The sequence below is a fragment of the Aulonocara sp. 'chitande type north' Nkhata Bay genome, linkage group LG19 (genome assembly GCF_057382095.1).
Source record: "Aulonocara sp. 'chitande type north' Nkhata Bay isolate Kocher_YH1m ecotype deep benthic linkage group LG19, A_spYH_male_GT1.1, whole genome shotgun sequence".
NCBI lineage: Eukaryota > Metazoa > Chordata > Actinopteri > Cichliformes > Cichlidae > Aulonocara > Aulonocara sp. 'chitande type north' Nkhata Bay.
In genome coordinates this window covers 23,240,914-23,263,207 of record NC_141362.1, presented here as the reverse complement: position 1 = coordinate 23,263,207, position 22,294 = coordinate 23,240,914, and the positions used below count along the sequence as shown (strand labels likewise).

At 38.6% G+C, this 22,294-nt stretch overlaps 1 protein-coding gene across 1 annotated transcript; it reads right to left on the bottom strand.

The window, feature by feature from the left end:
* Nucleotides 1-132: 132 nt before the first annotated feature.
* LOC147307041 (programmed cell death protein 10) lies at nt 133-11,802 on the bottom strand. The gene is made up of 8 exons (XM_086273828.1): nt 11,648-11,802; nt 9,954-10,169; nt 5,997-6,050; nt 4,406-4,523; nt 3,282-3,408; nt 2,320-2,398; nt 2,139-2,221; nt 133-996 (listed from the first exon to the last, which is right to left on the bottom strand). Exons 2-8 carry the CDS (start codon nt 10,041-10,043, stop codon nt 915-917), a joined length of 633 nt encoding a protein of 210 aa, XP_086129954.1. The 5' UTR covers nt 10,044-10,169; nt 11,648-11,802; the 3' UTR covers nt 133-914.
* Between the last annotated feature and the right edge of the window lie 10,492 nt (nt 11,803-22,294).

Sequence of the window (22,294 nt, the reverse complement as noted above, 5' to 3'; positions counted from 1 at the left end):
TTTTTTGAATAAAACAATGTGACCACACATCTATTTTTCAGGCCATGCCACTGCAAAGCAAATCCTCTCCCACTCACACAGAAAAGTTGACCCCACACACACTGGACACGGACACAGATAAAAAAAGCATCATCATTTGGAAACTATTTATTGAACATTTGCAACCAGTTAAATACAGAACTCTTTTCTCTCTACATCCCTCAACAGCAGGGACTGGCTCCACTTCATTACACTCTTGAGAGGAGGGAATGTTACAGGACTTGGTAAGGCGCACACTGTGCTGGAAGTCTTTTGGCTTTCTTTCTTCTGATAATAAAGAGAAACGAAATCTGCCTCTCAAATGTCCAACTCTGCTTCCTCTCCTCGCAACTGTTTGACCTGCAGCCAGGTGCTTCTGTCAATCCATACAGCCCGTGGCAAAAATGACACAAATAGGAGGCGAGAAGAGAAAACTGGTATAGACTACTGAGAACAATCCCTACTGGATGTAGTCTCAGATGTGTAGCCATGACTGAAAAGCTAAAAGTAAAATGATCAACATGAATATATTAGAAAAATGGCAATTAGTCTTTAATGAACACCTCGCCTCACCACCTCCCAAACAAGTTTTGGGTTATAAATTAAAACTGTCCAAATAAAATCAATTAACCAAGACTTTGGGCCCCTGTTCAGTTCCACTTCAAGACTGGAAAATCGTCATTGAAAAAAAAACAAATGGCACTTTTCAGTCTCTTGAACTGGAATCTAGAATCTCGACTCCAATGACATCGACCCCAACCCTAAAAAATCAACTCTAATTTACATATATGGGTGAGGTGCTCTTCAAGCCTCTGCCATTTTAGCAGTTGTTCCCCAAGGGACAATGAGAAGGGGGCTCTGTGGTCTCTTGGGTGGGGTCGGGGTGAGGTGTGGGGCTAGGCCACGGTTTTGAAGGTCTGCAGTATGAGGTTGGTTTGGTGGATGAGCCGGTTTGCGCTGATGAAGACATTTATTGCCCTGGGAACAAAGAAAAATGATAGCTTGTGAAAACTCACTGGAGAACATCATACACAGTACAACAGAGTGAACAACAACTTTAGAACAAGAGTGGAAAAGCTGCCTTCCCTTATCTAATTGGTTAAGGATATTCAAATCTAAACAATAGGAGTAGAAGTCCTGCAAGCATGGATGCTCCTGTGACCCTCTCTAACAACTTTATCCACAGTTGACACAAAACAGGATGACACTTTGTTTGCACACGGACAAAAGTCATACCTTGGAACACTTTGCATTAGTTATTATCAATCTGATGATAACCAACTATGAGCTAGTTCCTCCTACAAAACCACGAACACCAGTTTTCTCAAATAAGGACTGCAGTAACGTTAACATTTTGCCGCTTCAATTGCAATCTCCCACATCCCAAAATATGGAATCTTTTCACCCAATTTCTATAGTGGCTATATCTGAAATAAAATCCTCAACTTACCCACAACCATAAAACCCCAAGTTTTTGACTCTGTTGGGGTTTCTGTGGTCACACTCATAAATTGCTCTTTGATGCAAGACTGTCCCCCCAAGTGCTTTAAACAGGGGGTTATCCAAACAGCAATACACACAAGTTATAGACCTCTAAAACTTCCTTTCATTGCTAAAATATTTGAAAAATTTGCTGAGACAAGGTGTTAGAGAAGCCCGATATTCCAGATAACTTTGGTTTCAGGATGTTACAGTCCACAGAAACAGCTCCTTAAAGTCTCAAATTCTGATAGCTGTAGATACGGGTGACTGTTGATGTCTTGTTTTGCTGGATCTTAGCTCAGCCACTGATACAGTTGATCATCAAATCTTCTACGTTGACAAATCTTAAATTATGCTTTATTATTCAACAATTTCTGGACCCGTTTCCTCTGTTTTTAGAAACCACTGCTTTCTTGAACTTTTACTGTGAAATATCTTTATGCACACTATATGCAACAACGACCAGGCAGTTTTAGAAAATACATTTGCACATGTTTAACAGAGACACACATTATATGACAGGCACACAGAGCTTACCAACTCTTTTTTATGTTTTAATGCAATTCAAGATTCAATAGAATCTGTCTTTAAAACAGGGTACTGATTAGCTGAGGCATAACACGTGGTGCCATACTTACTTTCCATCTTTGAAGTATGTTTTGAGGGTGTCACTGAAACTTTTGGAGTATTTCACAAACTCCTTTTTCTGGTGTTCCAGGGCCTTGCCGAGCAGAAAATAAAGCAAAAACATCCATTTGAAATGAGGGGAAAATGTGAAATAATTCAAGTAGTAGTAATTGTAGCGTATTCATTACTCACTCTGCGATTCTGGTACTGATATTTTTTAATGACATTGTTGACTGTGTCCAGGAGCTCTTTTATGGCGCTGGCAATGTCTCTGTGAAGTAAAATGAAACATTTTTTTTTTTCAAACACAAATTCAACCAAGAAGCTAAAGGATAAAATCGGAATCAAGCACTACCTCAACCCCTTCCCCCGATATATCTCGAACATCTATTAGAGATGTCTGCTAGAGCTTGTTGGATGGATCTAAATATCGACAGTATCGATACCAACGCAGGTATTGGTATCAGATAGATACTAGCAATACTGAATTTATGCAAACTCAGTATATAGCCTACTGAATCGTGTTAAATCAATAATATTTTTTAGGAAACTGGAATCATGCACTATGAAAAATGTTTGAACATTTTGCTCAATATTTCTCCAAAGGTCTTCAATGATTGTTGTAGAATTTTCAAAACAAAATCGTCCAATTTAGCAGTATTTTCCAGATGTTTTACTACACAATTTCAAACAAAAGGGCCACAGGAAAAGTGTAAGGTGTCCATTTGGAAGATGTGATGGAAAATTTAAAACAGCTAATGGGCCTTAAGAAGAATGCAAGCATAAAAGAGCATATTTACCAGTTTTTATCCATCTTTGAACAATCTCCCTATAACATTTATTAGAGCATAGAAAAAAAATCCAGCACTGCATTGTTATAAATTAACAGTTATAACAAAAAAAATAGATCTCAACTCAGCAAATTTCAATGTATGATTCTTGAAATAGTTATTAAATATATAGATAAAGAGTCACGCATCTTATAAGGAAGAGAAAGTGAAAATTTCAACCACAAACACCTGCATCATAGTAGTATGCAAATACTATGGTGCCCATTTCTAATTGTGTGGAGAGACAGAATGCATATGTGCAATATCCGCTTTCATTTGTAATCTGGTGGAAACCCTGGAGCGTGTGTGTGCATTCGCACTCACTTGATAGTTTGTAGGAAGCGTACTCTGTCATTGATCTCATCTGGGATTTTGCTGAGGATGTGTTTAAGAGCTCTGGCCTTCTCATTTAGGTCCTGGAACTCCTGCTCAGGTCGGTCAATCATGAACTCTGCAGGGGAGATGAACAAAACAAAACAAAAAAACGAAACACACACACACACAAAAAAAAAAAAGATGTTTAGCACACCCACAAAGACTAGATGATTTACAACATCTAACAGAGCATCTTAACATAGCATCTAAAGTGAGGCTGTATCGAAAAACAACACAAGCCTGTACTTGCACTGACATTAGCACAATTAGATGCATGAAAATACCATTAAGCAGCACAGCATCTTAGAAACATCTCATAAAAATCTGTGTGCACCAGAGAGAAAAACTAATTCATGGCTCTCTGCAGATTTTGAATTACATAAAGGTGTCTTATTATCAACTGCAAAATCAAGCTGTTTTGTGTGTGTGTGTGTGTAAATGTGTGTGTAGATGAATTATGTTTTTCATAAGCTGCCAAATCAAAACACTTTAGAATTGGACATGGAAGTAAGGAAGGAAGGAAAGAAAAGAAAAGAAAAGAAAACAAAGGGAAATCAAATCCTGACCAAGTATTGTGTCCTTGGCAAATCAAATATCTGGAATCCAGTTTTATTTGGTGTATTTTATTTGACTGTATGTAAACAACAAACAGCAAGCAGCTGCCCTAAATACAGAAGTATCAATTCTAGTTTTAACTTTCTAACTAGAAACTCAGCTGACTATGTTTCAACCCTCAGGTGTTTCCTGCAGAGTACACGCATTTTCCCATAAACTTCCAAAAGCGTGGGAGCAAACAATGTTTGCTTTAATAAAGAACAGAACAGATGTTCAGTGTTAAACCAATTAACTATTAGACGTGTCCTGGTGCATGCGTAACAATCAAGTTTCTCTGAATCATTAGACACACTGTCAGTACTGCAAATACAGTTTGCTTTGGCAAGATTAGAGGACACATGAATGTATCTTTGCGAGTCAACATATAATGTGACAACACAAGCCTTCCTGAGAATATAACACATTTACAAGGTGAAGTCAAGAACATTTCAGTGTGAAAATGCTGTCTCTCTACCCACCTTCCACATCATCAGCTGCCATGCGCAGTAGGGATTCAGTGAAGTTGATTTGGATGTTTTTTTTCTCCAAGATCTTCATTATGATGTCCTGAGTCAGGCCGGGGTTCTCCCTCTCCGCCTGACAGAAGAGGAGAGTCATACATGTGAGGTGAGCAAGACAAACAAGGCGCTCGGTTTGTCTTCTCCAATAAAAGCACCAGGGGGGCTTAGCCGAAGGCGCATAGGACAGAGTCAGAAATGTATTGAAAGTCAGGTGTCCCCTGTGACGCGCTCAGATGAATGTACAAAAGCTCTCCACCTGAATAATTCAACAAGGTAGGAAGCAGCGAGGGCAGCAGAGAGCCTAATCAGAGAGACAAGTGAACAAAAGCCCCACAAATGCCAAAGTAAAACAGCTGTAAAGGGATCAAATGTCCCTTTGGTTTGTATAATGATAAAGCCGCTTCAACTCTATTAATATTTCATTTGCGCGCGCACACACACACACACACACACACACTTAACACAACTGGCATCTGGAGTGGTATAGAAGCAATCTATGCCTGTGCCACTGTGCTTCTATTATCCCAGTGCAATCAGAAGGTTGCTCTGTTATTAACAAAAACCTCTTCTGATCACTGCAGGCTGGTGTCCAAATCACAGCACGAGTGTGAATATCAGTGCCTCTCATGTTCTATTAATACCTGCTGAGTTAATTCATTTAAACACTAAGTATGAAAACTGAGGTGCTCAAGTTTAAGGAACATAAAAAAAACCTAATGCATAACTGATAATAAAGGTAAGAGTGCTAAGAGTTTTTTCCCCACATCTCTGGCCAGCTCCATTTCTAACAAACAAAAGGAAAAATACAGACAAATGAAAGCAGTAACATAATTCATTTTACAACGAGGAAAAAGAACCTATCCTGCGACATGAAAAGGTAGTAGAAATAAAATCTGGGAAAAAAACTGGACTTTGTATTTCACCAAAAATAAACAAATAAATCAGATAAGCACACAGCTGATTTTGACTACTTCCCAGTTAAAAACAATAGAAATTGCCCTTAGCCAATGAGCATATCCTGGATAATACACATATCTAACAATTGGAATAAAAATTTACAAAACTGACTTAACTTTTTATTCCGTATTACCCAAAGTGAGTGACTGAACCCACACTCTCATCAAAAAAATAAAATCTAAAGACCATTTTACCACAGACTTCTATAGGTGTGGATCCTTTTGCAACCACATGGATTGCCCCCTGGTGGTCATTAAAAAGAATGCAGGTTGAATATACTTCAGAAGTTAAACAGAAGCTACATCCAACTCTTACGCAGCTTCTATCTTTGTAACCTATCTTTGTTTGCATCAGACACACATTTTGCAATGACCCAGTTATCATGCCAGTCAAGGAGAATACATGCCTCTTGTTATTCTGCCAAAGCAACAAACTCATTATTGGTGAGGGCACCAGACAAAAAGCAGATGCACCTGCAATGTGTCACGCGAGCTGGAATGCAGCCTAGGTATAACAACCAAAGATGACGCAAAATTTGAAGGTGTGAGCAATACTTCATGTCTCGGGCCTTCTGCCTGATACACAGTCTTACCTTTATGAAGGCTGCTCTGAGAGTCTGAGCTGCTGATAGGTTGATCCTCTCCAGCTAAAAAAGGGGGGAAAGCAAACATGTTGATGCCAAATCTGGACATCCTGCGTCCATCACAGGTTATGTATACACATTTTTTTCATCCTAAATTAAAGCATTCTGATTAAAGATGTCAGGTCAGGTTTATACAGTCTTGCGTTAAACGTAACAGTAGTTACGTGTGAAATAAGTTTGGTTTTGGTATGTCTTTGATCAGCTCCCTGTAGGTGGGTATCTATCATGTCATCAAAGGAGAGCACATAATCACTTAATCATTTACAAAGAACAATTTTTATTTTGATACATTTATGAAAACACTTAGATGCCCCTTTGATGTGGACTGAAGTTTTGAGCCTCTGTATATGGACCATATTTAATATGTTTGGGCTTTTAAGCTGAGTGTAATCAGAATGCTGGGCTCTATGTAAAAACACAGCCACGCTGTAGTACTGGATGATATGAAAAATAATCTGATCACATTGATCTTTTCCATATCAGTCGATATTAGTATCAATTAAACCACCGTTTCATTCTAGCTTTAAGGTTCCTTTTTACTCCTGATGTATGAAGATATAGTTTATTTTGCTTTAAATGTTATTTATTTTCTGTCTGAAGTTACACATGATATACTGTAAAACTTTAAACAACTGTATTTAAATACACGACACGGGTATATAATAAAGTCAATTCTAACCAGGCAAAAGCTTCAAGTCAAAGAAGTTAAAGAACGCAAACAAAGTGGAAAAACTAAATTCCAAATAAATAAAGTAGGTATCAAAACAATAAAAATAATTTTTTTTAAAGTAGTATAACATATTTTGTATAGATTCAAACTGTTTTACATTATTGGGAAACAAACCCACAAGTAAATAAATTCGAAATTAAGAACACTCTTCGTGGAAAACTTAAGAAACCTTCAAATGTAAACAAAGGAGAACAAACTAAACGCGTCATATTCACTCAATTATGCTTTGCTTTTGCTCTGACACAATAAATAAATAAATAAATAAATAAATACAAATGAAGAAAAAAAAAAAGAAGGTACAAGAAGTCCAGAAATGTCTCTTTGAAGTGAGCAGTGAGGCTCATGTGCATATATGACCTAACCATAAAACCTCTGTGTTAATGAAGTATAAGAGCTGTTCAGCTGTTTCTGTGGACACTGTGTGTAGATGAGAAATTGCCATCTGAGAGAAATATTTACGTCCTGGGACCTAGTAACAAGAGTTAGTGACTTTAATCAGCCGCTTAAATCCAACATTTTCTACTGTGCTTACCAACATTAAAGTGTTTGACAATTAGGGCTGCCACAAACGATTATTTTGATAGTCAACTAGTCACCGATTATTTTTATGATTAGTCGACTACTCAGATCATGCATCCATTGGATGTAATACGTACAGCTTATTGCACCAGCATGCATCTGCTCTTATATAACTATCATTAGCTTACAGCTTTAAGTGTTTAAGGTATGCGCCAACTAAAAATAAAGACAAGATAATAGTTTATTAAACTTTTAACATCTGCTCTTTGCTCCCTAAAATATAACAGGACATTGGAGTAAATTCTCTACTATCTCACACTTCTGTTTAATCAGTTTTTTGTTTGACGTTTGTTCAGCTCTGTGAAAGCTATAACTTTAATCTCAGCCAAACTGTTTTACTCAGGAACAAATAAAACACTGAAAAAAGCCAAACAACAATTTTTTTAAGTTATCTAAGTTACTTATATATCATGTTTAACCCGAGTAAGGAAAGACCGTGGGCGTTCGGAAAACATTGTTTTACATACATACTTAAATCCATCCATCCATCCATTCACTTCCGCTTATCCTTTTCAGGGTCGCGGGGGGCGCTGGAGCCTATCCCAGCTGTCATAGGGCGAGAGGCGGGGTACACCCTGGACAGGTCGCCAGTCTGTCGCAAGGCTAACACACAGGGACAAACGACCATTCGCACTCACATTCATTTGCACATTCACACCTACATACTTAAATCTCACTACTTATTCCTGCATCTTTCAGGATCTTACAAAGCTTCAAACGACGCGTCGACTATTCAATTAGTCGTCGACAATTTTGATAGTCGACGTAATCGTGACTAGTCTACTAATCGTGGCAGCCCTGTTGACAGTAAAGTGGGCAGCTACATTCAAGATATCACTGTGTTGGTTTGTTTTTTCTTTAGAATGCATGACATGAATGGTAAAGACTTGCATTACACGTGTATGTATAATGCAAATAAATGGTGTAAGGACGGCACTGCTTCAGATGGTAAAACCTATTTATGGAATTACGTGTGTCTATGCTTTCAACAGTTTGCAGTGTATGCTGCTCTGCTTCTTTGTCTGACTTTAAATAACCCAAATATCTCCACACTACCTCTGCCAAGTATGACTAAAAATAAAAACAACACAGACTGGTTTCTGATACTTGAGGTTATCACAGAAGTGCATTTTAGCAGCCTAAAACAAATGACAAGGTGTGTGTATGTATGTATGTATGTATGTATGTATGTATGTTTTGCATATTTCTCATGTTTTTATGTTTCAAACCATCAAACAACTCTTTATATTAGACGAAGATAACCCAAGATTCTATTTATTAGACAATCCAAACCCATCTGGTCCTATGTGAAAAAGTAATTGCTCCCTAAACCTAATAGGTTTGGCCAAAACTTCTTTATTTATTTATATTTTTCCCTTTTTCTTCTTCTTTTAAGTAAGCCATTTTCAAGCATGAACAGCCTGTCTAAGGTCATGCCAAAGCATCTCAATAGGATTAAAGTCTTGACAATGCCACCCCAAAACCTTCATTTTATTTTTTGTTTGGTTTTTATGAGCTTGAGCTTCAGTGCATGAATTGATGGCTGGACATTCTCCTTCAAGATTTTCTGGTAGGGAGCAGAATTTGTGGTTCCCTCAATTACGGAAAGTTATTCAGGTCCTGAAGCAGCTCAGACATGTTTGACTGTTGGTATGATGTTCTTTTATGATGATGCAACGGGACTCAAACCTTCCAAAACTCTGGTAGACATGAGACAAACCTTTGTGTTCTTTTGGTCAACAGTGGTTTATACCTAGAAATTCTCCCATATGCCATTTTTTCTTATTGTTAAATCATGAAAAATGGCCTTAACTGAAGCAAATCAGGGCTGCAGTCCTTTTAATGTTGTTCTGGGTTTATTTGACCTCCTGGATACGTTGATGTGCTTTTGGGGTATTTTTGATAGGTTGCCCACTCCTGGGAAGGTTCACCACTGCTCCATGTTTTCTCCATTTGTGAATAATGGTTCTCACTTTGATTTGCTGGAGTCCTAAAGCCTTAGAAAGTGAATAATCCTTTCCAGACTGACATTTTCATCTCTTGACTTTCTTAAGCTCTTGGTATGATGTGTTTCTTTACGAGATCGTTTAGCCTACCTCGCTTTGTCTGACAGGTTCTATTTAAGAGATTCTTGATTCGCCAAGTAATCAGGTCTGGGTGTGGCTAGTGACATTCGACTCAGCTTTTCAAAAAATGTGGTTAATCAAAGTTGAGTTTCTCCCTTATTAAATGAAATAATCATTTTAAAACTGCATTCTGTATTTACTTCTGTTATCGTTTTCCAATATCTACATTTGTTTATTGATCCAAAACATATAACTGTATGTAATATGCAAAAAACAAACAAACAAACAAACAAAACAAAAAACAGGAAGTGGGCAAATACTTGTTCACAGCACTGTGTATGCATCTTTGTTTCTGCTATGCCGATTCATTATTATAATCACCTGCTATATGGATATATTTTCAAATGTGTTACTGGGTCTCTGGTTTCTCATACAGGCATGCTAATGCTGATAGCTTCCCTGCACATCTCCTGATGAGGGGATGTCCAGGGAAGCTGTCAGCGCCTTTGTCCCCAGCATGTGATATTTTACCTCATTGAAAACTGGATACATCACGGCGTACAGCGTCATGGATACCATGGAGTTTGTCTCCGCTTCATTCTTCATCTCCTCCATTGTCATCCTCCAGGGAGGAGCAGCTCTGGTTGTAACAGTGAGGAAGAATCTGCAGCTCACATACACTCACACATACACTCAACCAGTCACACACACACGCTCAAAACCACGCAAACTCCAGAGTATAGTAGCCTGAAGAAGAAAAATGTGAGACAGTAAAACAGAGTAAACGAAGAAACTGGATTTATAAAAGTACACAACTAAAACTCCTGAACACCCTAACAAACATATGAAATAATAAATATAACTTATAAAATCACTATGACACATTCCTTATAACCTCTATTTGTATTTGGTATTTATGCACTGTAATGTCTAATTCATTAATGTCAGATATTTATTCTGCAATGCCGACTCAATACTGTTTAACTAGCATTTTCTATCGTGTTCAGACAAAAAGAAAACCAAATTGACCATATTACTATTAGTTAGTAGTTAATACTATTGACCAGTATTGAAGTCATTTCAAAAGCTTTCTATTAGTTCATAAAGCTCTCAATGGCTTGCCTCCCTCCCTATCTCTGACTCAATGTTAACCCAATCAAACCTCTCAGGCCATCAAGTGCAGATCTTTTGAATATTTCCCAAATCAGATCCAAGTTTGCCGAGTGGTCTTTCTGCTACTGTGCTCCTGTTCTTTGGAACAAGCTGCTCGCTGACTCAAAACCTTGGGTTTTCCCATAAAGTTTTATTTTGCCATTTTGACTGCCTTAAGAGACTGTCAAACCTACGCAGGTTTTTAATGTTTCCATCATTTGTTTTAAGCACGTTTACGTACAAGGAAATTTTCTATATAAATAAAGCTGCCATTGCCATTCAAACACTGCTCTTTTGTGAGTCTGGAGAAGGGGAGTGGCACAGTTACCTGGCTGATGACAGCAAACCTTCAATGACCAAACAGCAACGTAAATATATGACAGTTGACGGAATTAAGAAGAGCTTATTAGAAGCGAGACACCATTCATAATTCTGTTGATTCATATCAAAATATGTAAAAGTCCAAAAGGAATGACAGGAATAACATTAACAACAACAAAAAAGTTTGGAGATGTAGATCAGACATTAGCCTCCTAAATACCATCTGGGGTATTCAGCTAGGCTAGCCAAATATCTCTCGATGTCATTACGTTTACATTAAAACAAATGTTTAGATTTTTTTTTTCAAAGTCATAAACTAGATTAACATTACTATTTTTCATCCAAACGCGATGGTAGCTGGCAAACCCAACCACTTAAGCAGCTTACTGGATGTATACAAGCCCAGGTATTTGAGACTCGGCTAACTGGACGTAGCTAACCGAGTAGATATAAAGTAGACGTTACATTGAGCTGGCTATTTTTCTTGAGACTGTTAAAATCAAGAGTCAGAACAACAAATGGGTGGGTATAGTATTATATTTGTCGCGATCTACCCGTAAAGATATCAACCTGAGGCCTATGGCCGAGCATATCGATGGTAGCGAACTGCTAGCAGTGAAGAGCCGAGCTTCCGTGCTAGCTCTGGTAATTTCTGGATTTATATTTTTTGAGATCCTAAAACACGCCAACCGGCTGGTTTAGGACAAATGTGTACATTACAGTATGTGTCAAAAATGTGAGCAGGTATCTACCTTTTGTCTGACTTCGTAAATGGGATGGTTACGCCGTCGATAGCCTTTTTAGCTGCTGTGTTTTCTCTACAACTTAAGGCGGAAGTTTTTTAGGACTGGCCCGAGCGACATCTTCCGGCCCGTTGCTACGTAAACACACACCGTCCAATCAAAGAGCGGATAAATTAAGCGACTCTGACGTCATTTAAATAGTTACATTGTACACGTAGTAGAGTTTTGAGTTACTTTGCGGAAGTCTTGTCTTCTCATGATAAAAATATCACACGGGCGTTTCTCTCCTTCGGACTCGGTAAGTTCTCAGGGGAATCCAGACTTGAGAGTCCAGGACTGAGACAGCAGTGTGGCAGCATCACAGCTCAGCTCAGCTCCATTGTGTCCTTCAGTTCCTTGTTGGGCTTAATTTCATTTTGACTAATATTTACAATGCAATGCAGATGCACTGTGAGCAGGTTGGACAGGGTAAGAAATGAAACAGCTGAGGTTGAGCCTCTGAAGCCAAGTCAGAGTGGTAAGGCTATGGTTTGGACATGTGCAGAGGGGAGGGGACAGTGGATATATTGCAGAATGGATGTTGAATATGGAGCTGCCATGGAGCAGGTAAAGAGGAGGACCATTGGTGTGAGAGAGAAAGGGTCCTAGGGAGACAGTGAGATGGAGACAGACATTCAGCTGTGGTGAAATATGGTGCTTCCCAAGAATTTAAACCCAATTTGATTTGGTAAATGTTGCTTTCAAAGTGAAAAAAAAGAGCACTCAAACTATTTACTTAAATTAACTCATTCACTGCCAGCCATTGGCAGTGAATGAGTTAAACCCATTGACTCATTCACTGCCATTGACGGCTATAGACGTCAATGGCAGTGAATGAGTTAAAGTTGTAACACCACTGTAGTGCATCAGCTCATTATGTAGAATGACTGACGGAATCATATACACTGTGTTGTTGGACCATAATAATTGAATCAATGACAGGTGTTACTTAGATATTGTTGATAGCTCATTTATAATATTCCATTGAATCTGCAAAATGATAAGTAACTACAGCTTTAGCAAAGCAGACCTCAGGCCATTACACTACCAGTACCATGTCTGACTGTTGGTGGGATGTTTTTTGGTTTGTTTGTTTTGTTTTTTTTATTAAATGCTATGCTGTCCTATTTTTCACCAGATGTAACGGGACTCAAACCTTCCACAAAGTTCAACGTTGATCTCATCAGTCCACAGAATAATTTTTCAAAAGTATGGAGGATCGTCAAGATGGGTTGTGTTGTAAATGTGGGACAAGTCTTTGTGTTCTTTTGGTCAGCAGTGCATTTTACCTTGAAACTCTCACCCATACATGTCATGTTCCTCCCAGTCCCCTTCTTCTATGTTATATCATGAACTCTGACTTTAACTGAGGCAAATGAGGCCTGCCGTTCTTTAGATGTTGTCCTGGGTTCTTTTGTGACCTCCTGGATGAGTTACTTTGATAGGCTGGCCACTCCTGGGAAGATTTACCACTGTTCCAATTTGAGTATAACGGCTCTCATCATGGTTAGCTGGAGTACCAAGGCCTTAGAAATGGCTTTTAAACCATTTTCAGACATGTAAATGACTTTGTTTCTCAGCTGTTTCTTTAGATCATGCTTTTGGCTAGTTGGCACTATTCCAAGACTAAGCTGGTGTTTCCATCGTTCGCTACTACCTCTCAGTTAACAATTTGTTTGTACACAGGAAACGAGTTTGTGTGACCTTTCGTTTCACTCTGCATGTACATAAACCTGCCAGGAGGGGGCCCCAGGAGATCTGTTTTTATGATTATTATATTTTTATGATTAAGGGCTATGTAAATATTTCTATCAGGAGACAGGGCCACTTAAAGTTTACCTTCTTGTGCATTAAAGTCCAGACACCGTTTATTTACTCGGTGTGAATAAAGTGCAGATTATGTGGGTAGCTTTATTTTTCTTAACATTTAATAACGCTACCGTGTTCTCGCACACCATGGCTTTGCCCATTATTAGTCAAATAAAAAAAAAAACAATAAGTAAAAAGACATAGATGTTATAGATTATTTTAATGTAAAGTGGCATATTGTGATTGTTCATGTGTATATTTACGTTTAGTTATCAGTGTTGGTTTTCCTCCCAGAGCTAGTGGCTGCTGTTGGCTTGTCATCCAAGGCTCTCCAGCAGTCAGCCAGCTGTTAGATGATTAGAGCTGCTCTCAGTTAATAAACCAGTATTCTTCACTGGTCAGCTGCTGCTTTTGTGGACTGTGTGCTGCTACTCTAAGATGATCGCTTGAATTGTAAAGACACTCACAGCTTACCAAAGTCTCTTAGGTCAGTTTGAATTGTACCTATTTTGACTGGATGTAATGAGCCCTATGTGTATTTGTGTGTTTATGTTCAATTGCTACTTGTAATTATTGCTCGCTTCTTGCTGACGTTACTCTTGAAGAGGACATTCTCAATCTCAGTGACATTTACAGCTGGATAAATTAAAGGTAATATTATAAAACAGTTACATTACCAACTTGTACATGTGTGGATTGAACAGTACTGAACTGATTTTACTACAGAAATAATGCCATATATATATATATATTTATTTATTTATTTATTTGTGGAACTTCCACAGAAGTGTAGCAATTGTTGCATATAAAAAGCCAGCGAACTGGAAAGCTTGGTGAGCTGCAACTGGTGACTTGTTTGCATTTTCAATGCAAAACCTTAAGGCTTTTCAGCCATTATACTCGCATGCTTACAGATTCATTTTACTAATCTGATTACACACACTTCCTGAATAAACCTTCAAGGGACCTCCAGAGAAAATTAAATAATGTTATTTCCCCAATCAGCATACAACTGCATAAACATTTAGAACACTTGCAGTTAATCAGTACCTTAAAATAAAGCTTCAGTGCAAATCTAGCCTTATGGAAATCACTTATCATAATTGCTTTTTGGTGTAACACACAGACTCAGCTGAGGGCAGAAAAATGACACACTCTTATTAAAAATTTAAAATATAATTTATTAGAAAAAAATAGTCGACAGAAACAGTCCCAGCTATAATATAATACATAGCATCCCATTTACAGAAGGAACAAAACACACAGTCCAAGAACATCTGCTATAAACACATTGATGTTAATCTAAACCATTGTAAATCTGAGCTATGTAACATACCTGTACAGAGAAAAACAAAATGTGACAGCAGTGTTTGTAGTGTGTGGCATAAGTATATAAAAGTAGAAGTACAACTAGATACACCCGCCTTTAGTTAACTCCGCCCAACCACAGCCATTGGCTCATTGCAAAAGTGGAACACATACACACTCCAAAATCACTGCCAGTTTTAATGTACACACAATACCGGTTTACCCTGTTACACTGGTGCAGGCTACACTAAACTTTTCCACCTGTTTAGACAGCATGCCTTGCATTTTTGAAAGTGATGTCAGGCCTCCCTTTGGCTATGGTTTGTCCTGCGTCAGACATTGTCTGCTGTGCACCTTCACAAAAAATCTTTATTCAATTCAATTCAATTCAATCTTTATTGGCAGACTACATGTCCATAAAAACAAGACAAGAAACACACACACACAACTCCCCCCCACACACACAACACAAGGTATACCATTAAATATATATATGTATATAAATAAGTATATAAAGCATTTGTAAAAATATAAAACCATAATATACATAAAACACAATTACTTAAAATAAATCAATAAATACACAAACACTTTAACCAGTGCTTTCTGAGACTGGATGAGTAACGGGAACCACTCACTGTCGGATCTGTAAGTGCTAAAATTATACTGTTACTCGAACCATCCAGTCGTTCTCTAAAACTGAACATTAACTTTCTTAAAAGTGCTTTAAAAGTCCAGACACCCACAGCTACAAACATCTGACTGGCACTACCACTTCTAGGTATCCTGCAAAGGATTCTCATCGCATCATTATATGCAACATGCAGCTTCTGCATGCTACATTGTTTGTAGGATGACCACAAGGGGGCAGTATATAGCGGTGTGCAATACGCTTTAAACAAAGCCACTTTAACTGGAAGTGAACAAAAGCTGAATTTGCGTGCAATAGTATTTGCCTGCACATAGAGCTTACATCGTTGTCTGTATATGTCATCATCATCATTCATTTGCTCAGTAATAAAGTGACCGAGGTATTTCACCTTTTTATGAACTTCAAGAGTTTTTTGTGCCAGTTTAAACAAAGGGAAATTTAGCTGTTTATCCTGCTTGGTTCTACATATCAAAACAGCACTTTTAGCAGCATTGTACTCAATGTCATATTGCACACCATATTCAGTACAGACATTAAGAAGATCCTGTAACCCAGCACTGCTTGGACTAAAAACAACCAGGTCATCTGCATACATAAGATGATTTATCAGTGCTTCACCTAATATACACCCAGTGTTACAGGCTCTCAGCTGTATGGACAAATCATCGACATATAAATTAAATAAAATTGGAGACAAAATCCCACCCTGTCTGACACCATTGCTGACACCAAAGGGGGCAGAAATACTGCTTCCCCATTTAACCTGCATGTTCTGATGAGCGTACCAGTAAGAGAGAATCCTCACGATGTATTGAGGAACTCCCCGTGTCTTCAATTTATCAAAAAGTTTTCTGTGGTTCACTCGATCAAAAGCCTTAGAGGCATCAATGAAACACATGAGGACAGATGAATTTTTAGCCCTATACAACCTGACTATTTCCTTGAGTGCATATATGCACATGTCAGTGCCGTGCTTTGGTTTAAAGCCAAACTGATTATCCAGAGAAGAGATGAACACACTAACTCTATCAAACAGGATTCTTTCTAACACCTTAGATAAAATACTGGCTAGTGCAATCGGCCTGTAATTATCCAAACAGCTCACTTTTGCAGCTTTGTCTTTCATAACTGGTACCAGTAAAATACACAGCATTGAGTCTGGTAATATGCCATGAATCATAAACCCAGTGAAACAGAGTGCTAAAAGAGGAGCTAGCCTTAAACTAGCATGTTTTAAATGTTCTGCAGTGATGTGATCCAAACCAGAGGATTTATTATCAGACAACCTATGAATGGCTTCATATACTTCATGTGTCCTTACACTTATTGTGTCATTACTCATGTCAAGATTGTCCTCATATGGATCACTTTTTATACAGTTAAACAACGCACTGTAATGCTGTCTCCATAATGCTGCAATGTTATCTGCCCCAGAAACACCTTCAACAGTTGATGGTAGAGATGGTTTACAGTTATTAAGAGCTTTCACCTCTTTCCAAAAATCTGCCATATTATTACACAACATTTTCCTGGCCAAAGAATCTACTCTCAGCATTTGCTCATTTTTAGTTATAAAGCGAACAGCGTACTTATATCTGGCATTCGCACATTTTTTCTGTTCAAATTCTGGGCCTTGTTTAGGTCTTCCAGCCATGGCCCAACATTTATAAGCTATGCGAGCTTCATCATGGTACATGGATACATGTTCTTTCCAGCCAGGTCTGATGTTAGGTTTCTTATGCTTATATTGTTTATCAAGCAGTGTACCACTTTCATGCAGAGCAGTCACTATATCATCATACATGGAGCAGAGTAAATGTTTATGCACAGCATTCTTACAGTTGACATCCTTGCACAAAATAGCTTCTTTCGGCAAAGAAATGTTGTTCAGATGTATATCGGTATTACTATGATAAGCTAAGAAATCATCTTCACTACAAGCTGACCAGTCTAATTTTACACTGGTAGCAATATTAGCAATATTGTTTCCAGTTGTTGCAGGCATTTGTTCCACATTCACAGTAAAACCAAAAGGTATATGATCTGACACAGTTACCTCATACCTAATAGTCATGTTTGCTAAAGCTGCATGTCCATCAGCTGTACAGATACAGTGGTCCAGCCATGATGTACTATGCCAGGCTTCACTTATGTATGTATAGCTATCTGCAGGCAGTAACACTTTGGTAGACAAGATAAGATTATTAACTTGACAAAAATGAGTTAAGTGGTCAGCAAACTGAGAACTGCTGTCTGTGAGATCAGCATTAAAATCACCCAAAACATATATGCTGTAAGTATCATTGTCTTGAATAAATGCATTAATAAAAGCCAGCCTACTGAGGTATTCTTGCTCATTTTGACAAGATTCATAGGGAGTATAAATATTAAGAATGATAAAACTACTATTGTTCTGTGTATATTGTATACCAATACACCAGTCTACATCCAGTCTAATGGGCTTTATCACAGGGTCTATTTTTTTGTCCCAAAGCACAGCAACCCCTCCAGGTATTCTGCCTCTGACTATAGCTGTGCTGAGATCAGTTGTTGATTCCCCCACTCCCAAAAAACTTGCATTTAGACAGTTAAGTTTTCCCAGGTCCTGTTTGGACAACCATGTCTCCTGCAAGCATAAAATGTCACATTCTGCAAGCAGACTGTCCACAACAATCCGTCGAGCTTTGTCCCCTGCACTCTGTCCCAAATGTAGACCACGACAGTTGTAAGATAATACCCGAATAGACATCTTCATGTTGATACGTTGGTACCAAAAGGCGCAGTTATCTCCCCTGCTGGATCCACTGAGCTTGGCACCACCGTACCGGGCTTACGAGGTTCATAAAAACGCCGGACCAGAGCCCCTTCAGGCCAGAGTTCAGGATTGTACATTTCACCCACATCATTACATTCAGCAGTAACCTTGAAAGAGCTGAACCTGCTACGTTTACTAGCAATTTTTTGACAGGTCACATCTCTTTTAAGTTTCTCTCTCAAATACAGAGCAAGAGTTTCTGCATCTACATCCAGGGCAAATTTAGTGGCAAACACGCTCACCAATTTAGTTTTCACAGTTCTGATTGTACTCACAGCTCCAGTGCCGATAATCGATACAGGTCCAGGCCTCTTATTGTGTCCAGTGGTAGCAGCATGCATTCCTGAACCTGAATTAACCTTCTCCAGCTTGAGACGAGGCTTGCCATTTTTCACAACTTTACTCCATTGTGGAGAGCATGTAGAAAGCACTGTCTCAACGGGATCCTCCGTTGTTGCTGTAGTTTCCATATTATCTGCCATTTACAGAAACATTTATTGTCATGTATGTTATCTGCAGAAAATAAAAATAAATATCAATAAGTATAAGGTTCTGAGAATAAATCTGAGTCTATTTTGGCCAGCAGCAGGAATTCTGTCCTTAATTACCTTTTTTTCAGGAAAAAAATCTTACTGATTATTTATTTGACTAAAAATAATCTGATGATGCTTAGAACTTGAACTTCTATTTTATCATGTAAAATGTTCATTGATGTGGTCAGAAACATCTGGAGTTTGTTGGAAAAAAAAGAAGAACACTGGCATCCTTCCAGCACCTCCCTGGCAACAAGACCAACCCCCAGCTTTACAAGCCAGTGACAAATCTTCACTGGCTTCACTGTGGAAAGCAAGAACCAATCGGTGTGGAGCTGAGCCAGACATTCAACCATAGTCCTATTCCCTCACTGCTCACCTCTCTGTGTCAGTGCTGGTTGGACAGTCAGCAGCAAACCTTTCAGGCCTTTAAAACCATGAGTTTAACTGTAGGCCGTATTTAAAGTGTTTTGGGGCTTTAAGCCACTGTCGGACAGCTCTGTGTGTCCAGGAGCTGGAACTGCTGCTGTTTGTTTCTAATAAGTCAGCTCTGAAATTTAAAGCTTGATACATTTACACATTAATATTGTCTCATAACCTAACAAAAAGGAGACGTGTAAATCACTTTAGATAAAGTTTAAACTGACTTTATTGATTGAATAGTTCTTCTTGTTGTGCGTTCAAGCATTGTGCCAACCATTCTCACATTCCAGTGACAACGCTTGGCACAGCCTCCACTGCTGTAACTTTACAACTTGGCCTCATTTGTGATGCTAGTAAGTTATGGATTAACAAGCTGCTTAACTATAAAAAGTATTTGCCAAGCACAGAATCTATACTGCACTTCAAACATGCCATAAAAAAGAACATTTGTGAAAATCTGGCACGTTCAGCCGATATTAAGCCAAAATTCTGAACATAACCTCCTCCCAATCAGAGGCCTATACTATGAGGCAGACACTGATCCTCCACTCTTTCACCATTCCTGTGTATAGAAAAGCTATTTACAGAAAACCAATTAGTCAGCATAGGTTTAGACCTGTAAAAGCCCTTCAGGCGCTCTCAACATTTGTATGGTCTTCCAGGAATTATTCAGTTATTTTTCAGAGATCAGTATGAGTATAAGAGAGCTCTCTTAAATAGTTTTCTATTAAAGGTGTTGTATCAATATGTTAGTGCTTTGCATGCTTTGGTCAGTAAGACTGGACAACACCTATTCTTTTTGCTGCCTCCCAAGTGATGTCTATCAGTTTGAGAGCAAGTAAAGAATAAAAATAAAAGCAGATTTGAAATGCAGGCTTAGTCTACATGGAAATCTATTTGTGCTCAAAGAATCAATCAAGGAATAAAATTTCATCTAAGAAACTTTATATCAGGGAAGGAGAACTACTTGAAAGGCTATTAAGAACTTTAGCCCTGTCATACTCTCTGCACATAGAAGCCTGCGGTATCTTCCAGGAATTGTGAAGCTATTTTTCTGAGAACTGGAAAGGCAAGATTTTGTACCTGTTAACCTCTAATCTAGAGATGAGAATGATAGGTGATACCCAGACAAATGAACTAGTTTCATAGAACAGAAAATCCAGGTTTAACTCTCAAGTTACCAAGATAAGATGAAATCCTGCTTCATAGTACAGGCCTCTCGATATGATGGAGATTAGAAATCAACACAACTGAAATCACCAGCTATACTAACTAATGAGTTGTTGGGAAAGTAATTGAACCATTCCTGGAAGAGCCAAGGAACGTTTAAAGTAGGAGGATCTCAAGATTTTAATAGCATCTTTGTCTTTGTCTTCACTAATTAGCATCAGTACAGGCCATAACAACTCTATGAAAACCCCTGAGGCAGATTTGTTTTTCTCCTCAAGCCTTCACTACCAAGTTACCACTCCTTTCTTTCTTTCTTTCTTTCTTTCTTTCTTTCTTTCTTTCTTTCTTTCTTTCTTTCTTTCTCACACTCATCATATGTGCAAAAAATTGGCATATAGCAACAATCAATGAAAATCAGTTAGAGACCAACTGTCAGTCATGGTCTGTTGTGTGTCTTCACAAACACTTTTCAGTTTTTATCCTGTTAATTTGTAGCTTCGTAGGAGCTAAATTCTTTAGCCGCTGTTTACACAATGACAATTCACAGGTCAGGAGAATGGACATATTTATTTATCTATACATACATATTTATCTAAGCTTATGCTATAAAAAACTCACACCATTTGCTTCACCTAAGCTGCCACAAGCTCAAAAACCTCTGCTGAGGTTAATCTCAAGCTACTAGCTGAAGAGTACAACTTGAAAAAGCTCAACTTAAACCAGAAATGGAAGAGGTTTGCCTTCAAACTAACTAGTGTGTTTTAGGGCAGAATCTTTACTTTGAAGGCAAACAGTCTCCATTGCTAGTTTTTAATCGCACTTTTATGAGTTTCACCACAGCTCAGAGAATAGCTCGCCAGTGTTTGTAGACAGGTCTTCCACATCCATTCAAGTTACGCCAAACCAATGGCAAAGAGTTTGATTGGGGAATGCACCATTTTTTCCCTGTTGATAGGTGGTTCCCAGGGGGTAACTGAGTGGTCTGTAGATCTGTGTGAACGGCACTTTAGCAATCATTTTCCCAGCGATTGGAATCAACCTGCAACAACCAGTTGTAACTGGTCAGGGAATATGCATTTTTGCCCATTAGGCCAGAAGTTGCCAGATGGTCACTGACCATATTGTCATCATGATTGTCACAGATCTGCAAAAGCCCAACAGGAAATTAGGATTCAGACTATAAGTACACATCATGCAGTTTGTCCCATCGCGCATGGGGCGATCGTGGCTCAAGAGTTGGGCATTCGCCTTGTAATCAGAAGGTTGCCGGTTCGAGCCCCGGCTTGGACAGTCTCGGTCGTTGTGTCCTTGGGCAAGACACTTCACCCGTTGCCTACTGGTGGTGGTCAGAGGGCCCAGTGGCTGCAGTGTCCGGCAGCCTCGCCTCTGTCAGTGCGCCCCAGGGCGGCTGTGACTACCCATTCACCAGTGGGTGGATGACTGTGTATAGTGTAAAGCGCTTTGGGGTCCTTAGGACCAAATAAAGCACTATACAAATACAGGCCATTTACCAAAGTCATGTACTTATTTTATGGAAAACAAGTTGCTTTGTTTAACGATTACAATTTGAATCGTCTTTAATGAGACTACACATGCATAGAAATACAAGAACTTGACTGATGCAGAGCAGTAGCATCATTGGCTTTTCTTGCAAAACTGCAAAGACAACAAGGACTTTTTATCAAGTTTTATCAAGTACACATCCAGAAATGGAGCAGCCAAGACCAGCTTTGTGATTTCCACAAAAATCACAAAAAGAACAGTAAGCTATTCTCTGAACAGAAGTCTATCAAAGACTGTTTGATGGATTCAAAGAAGCATTTGACAATGTACTCCTCTCCAGGCAAACTTTAACAAGATGGATCAAACACTGCAGGAAATCTGGAGTTTTATCTGAAAAACAAAGC

What these genes read in the sequence shown, in the direction of transcription:
- LOC147307041 (XM_086273828.1), bottom strand. Translation starts at nt 10,043, where the DNA reads ATGACAATGGAGGAGATGAAGAATGAAGCGGAGACAAACTCCATGGTA. An exon ending in CGCTTCCTACAAACTATCAA is followed by an intron (nt 2,399 to 3,281) that starts GTGAGTGCGAAT and finishes TTTACTTCACAG; the next exon opens with AGACATTGCCAGCGCCATAA. An exon ending in ACATACTTCAAAGATGGAAA is followed by an intron (nt 997 to 2,138) that starts GTAAGTATGGCA and finishes CTTTGTTCCCAG; the next exon opens with GGCAATAAATGTCTTCATCA.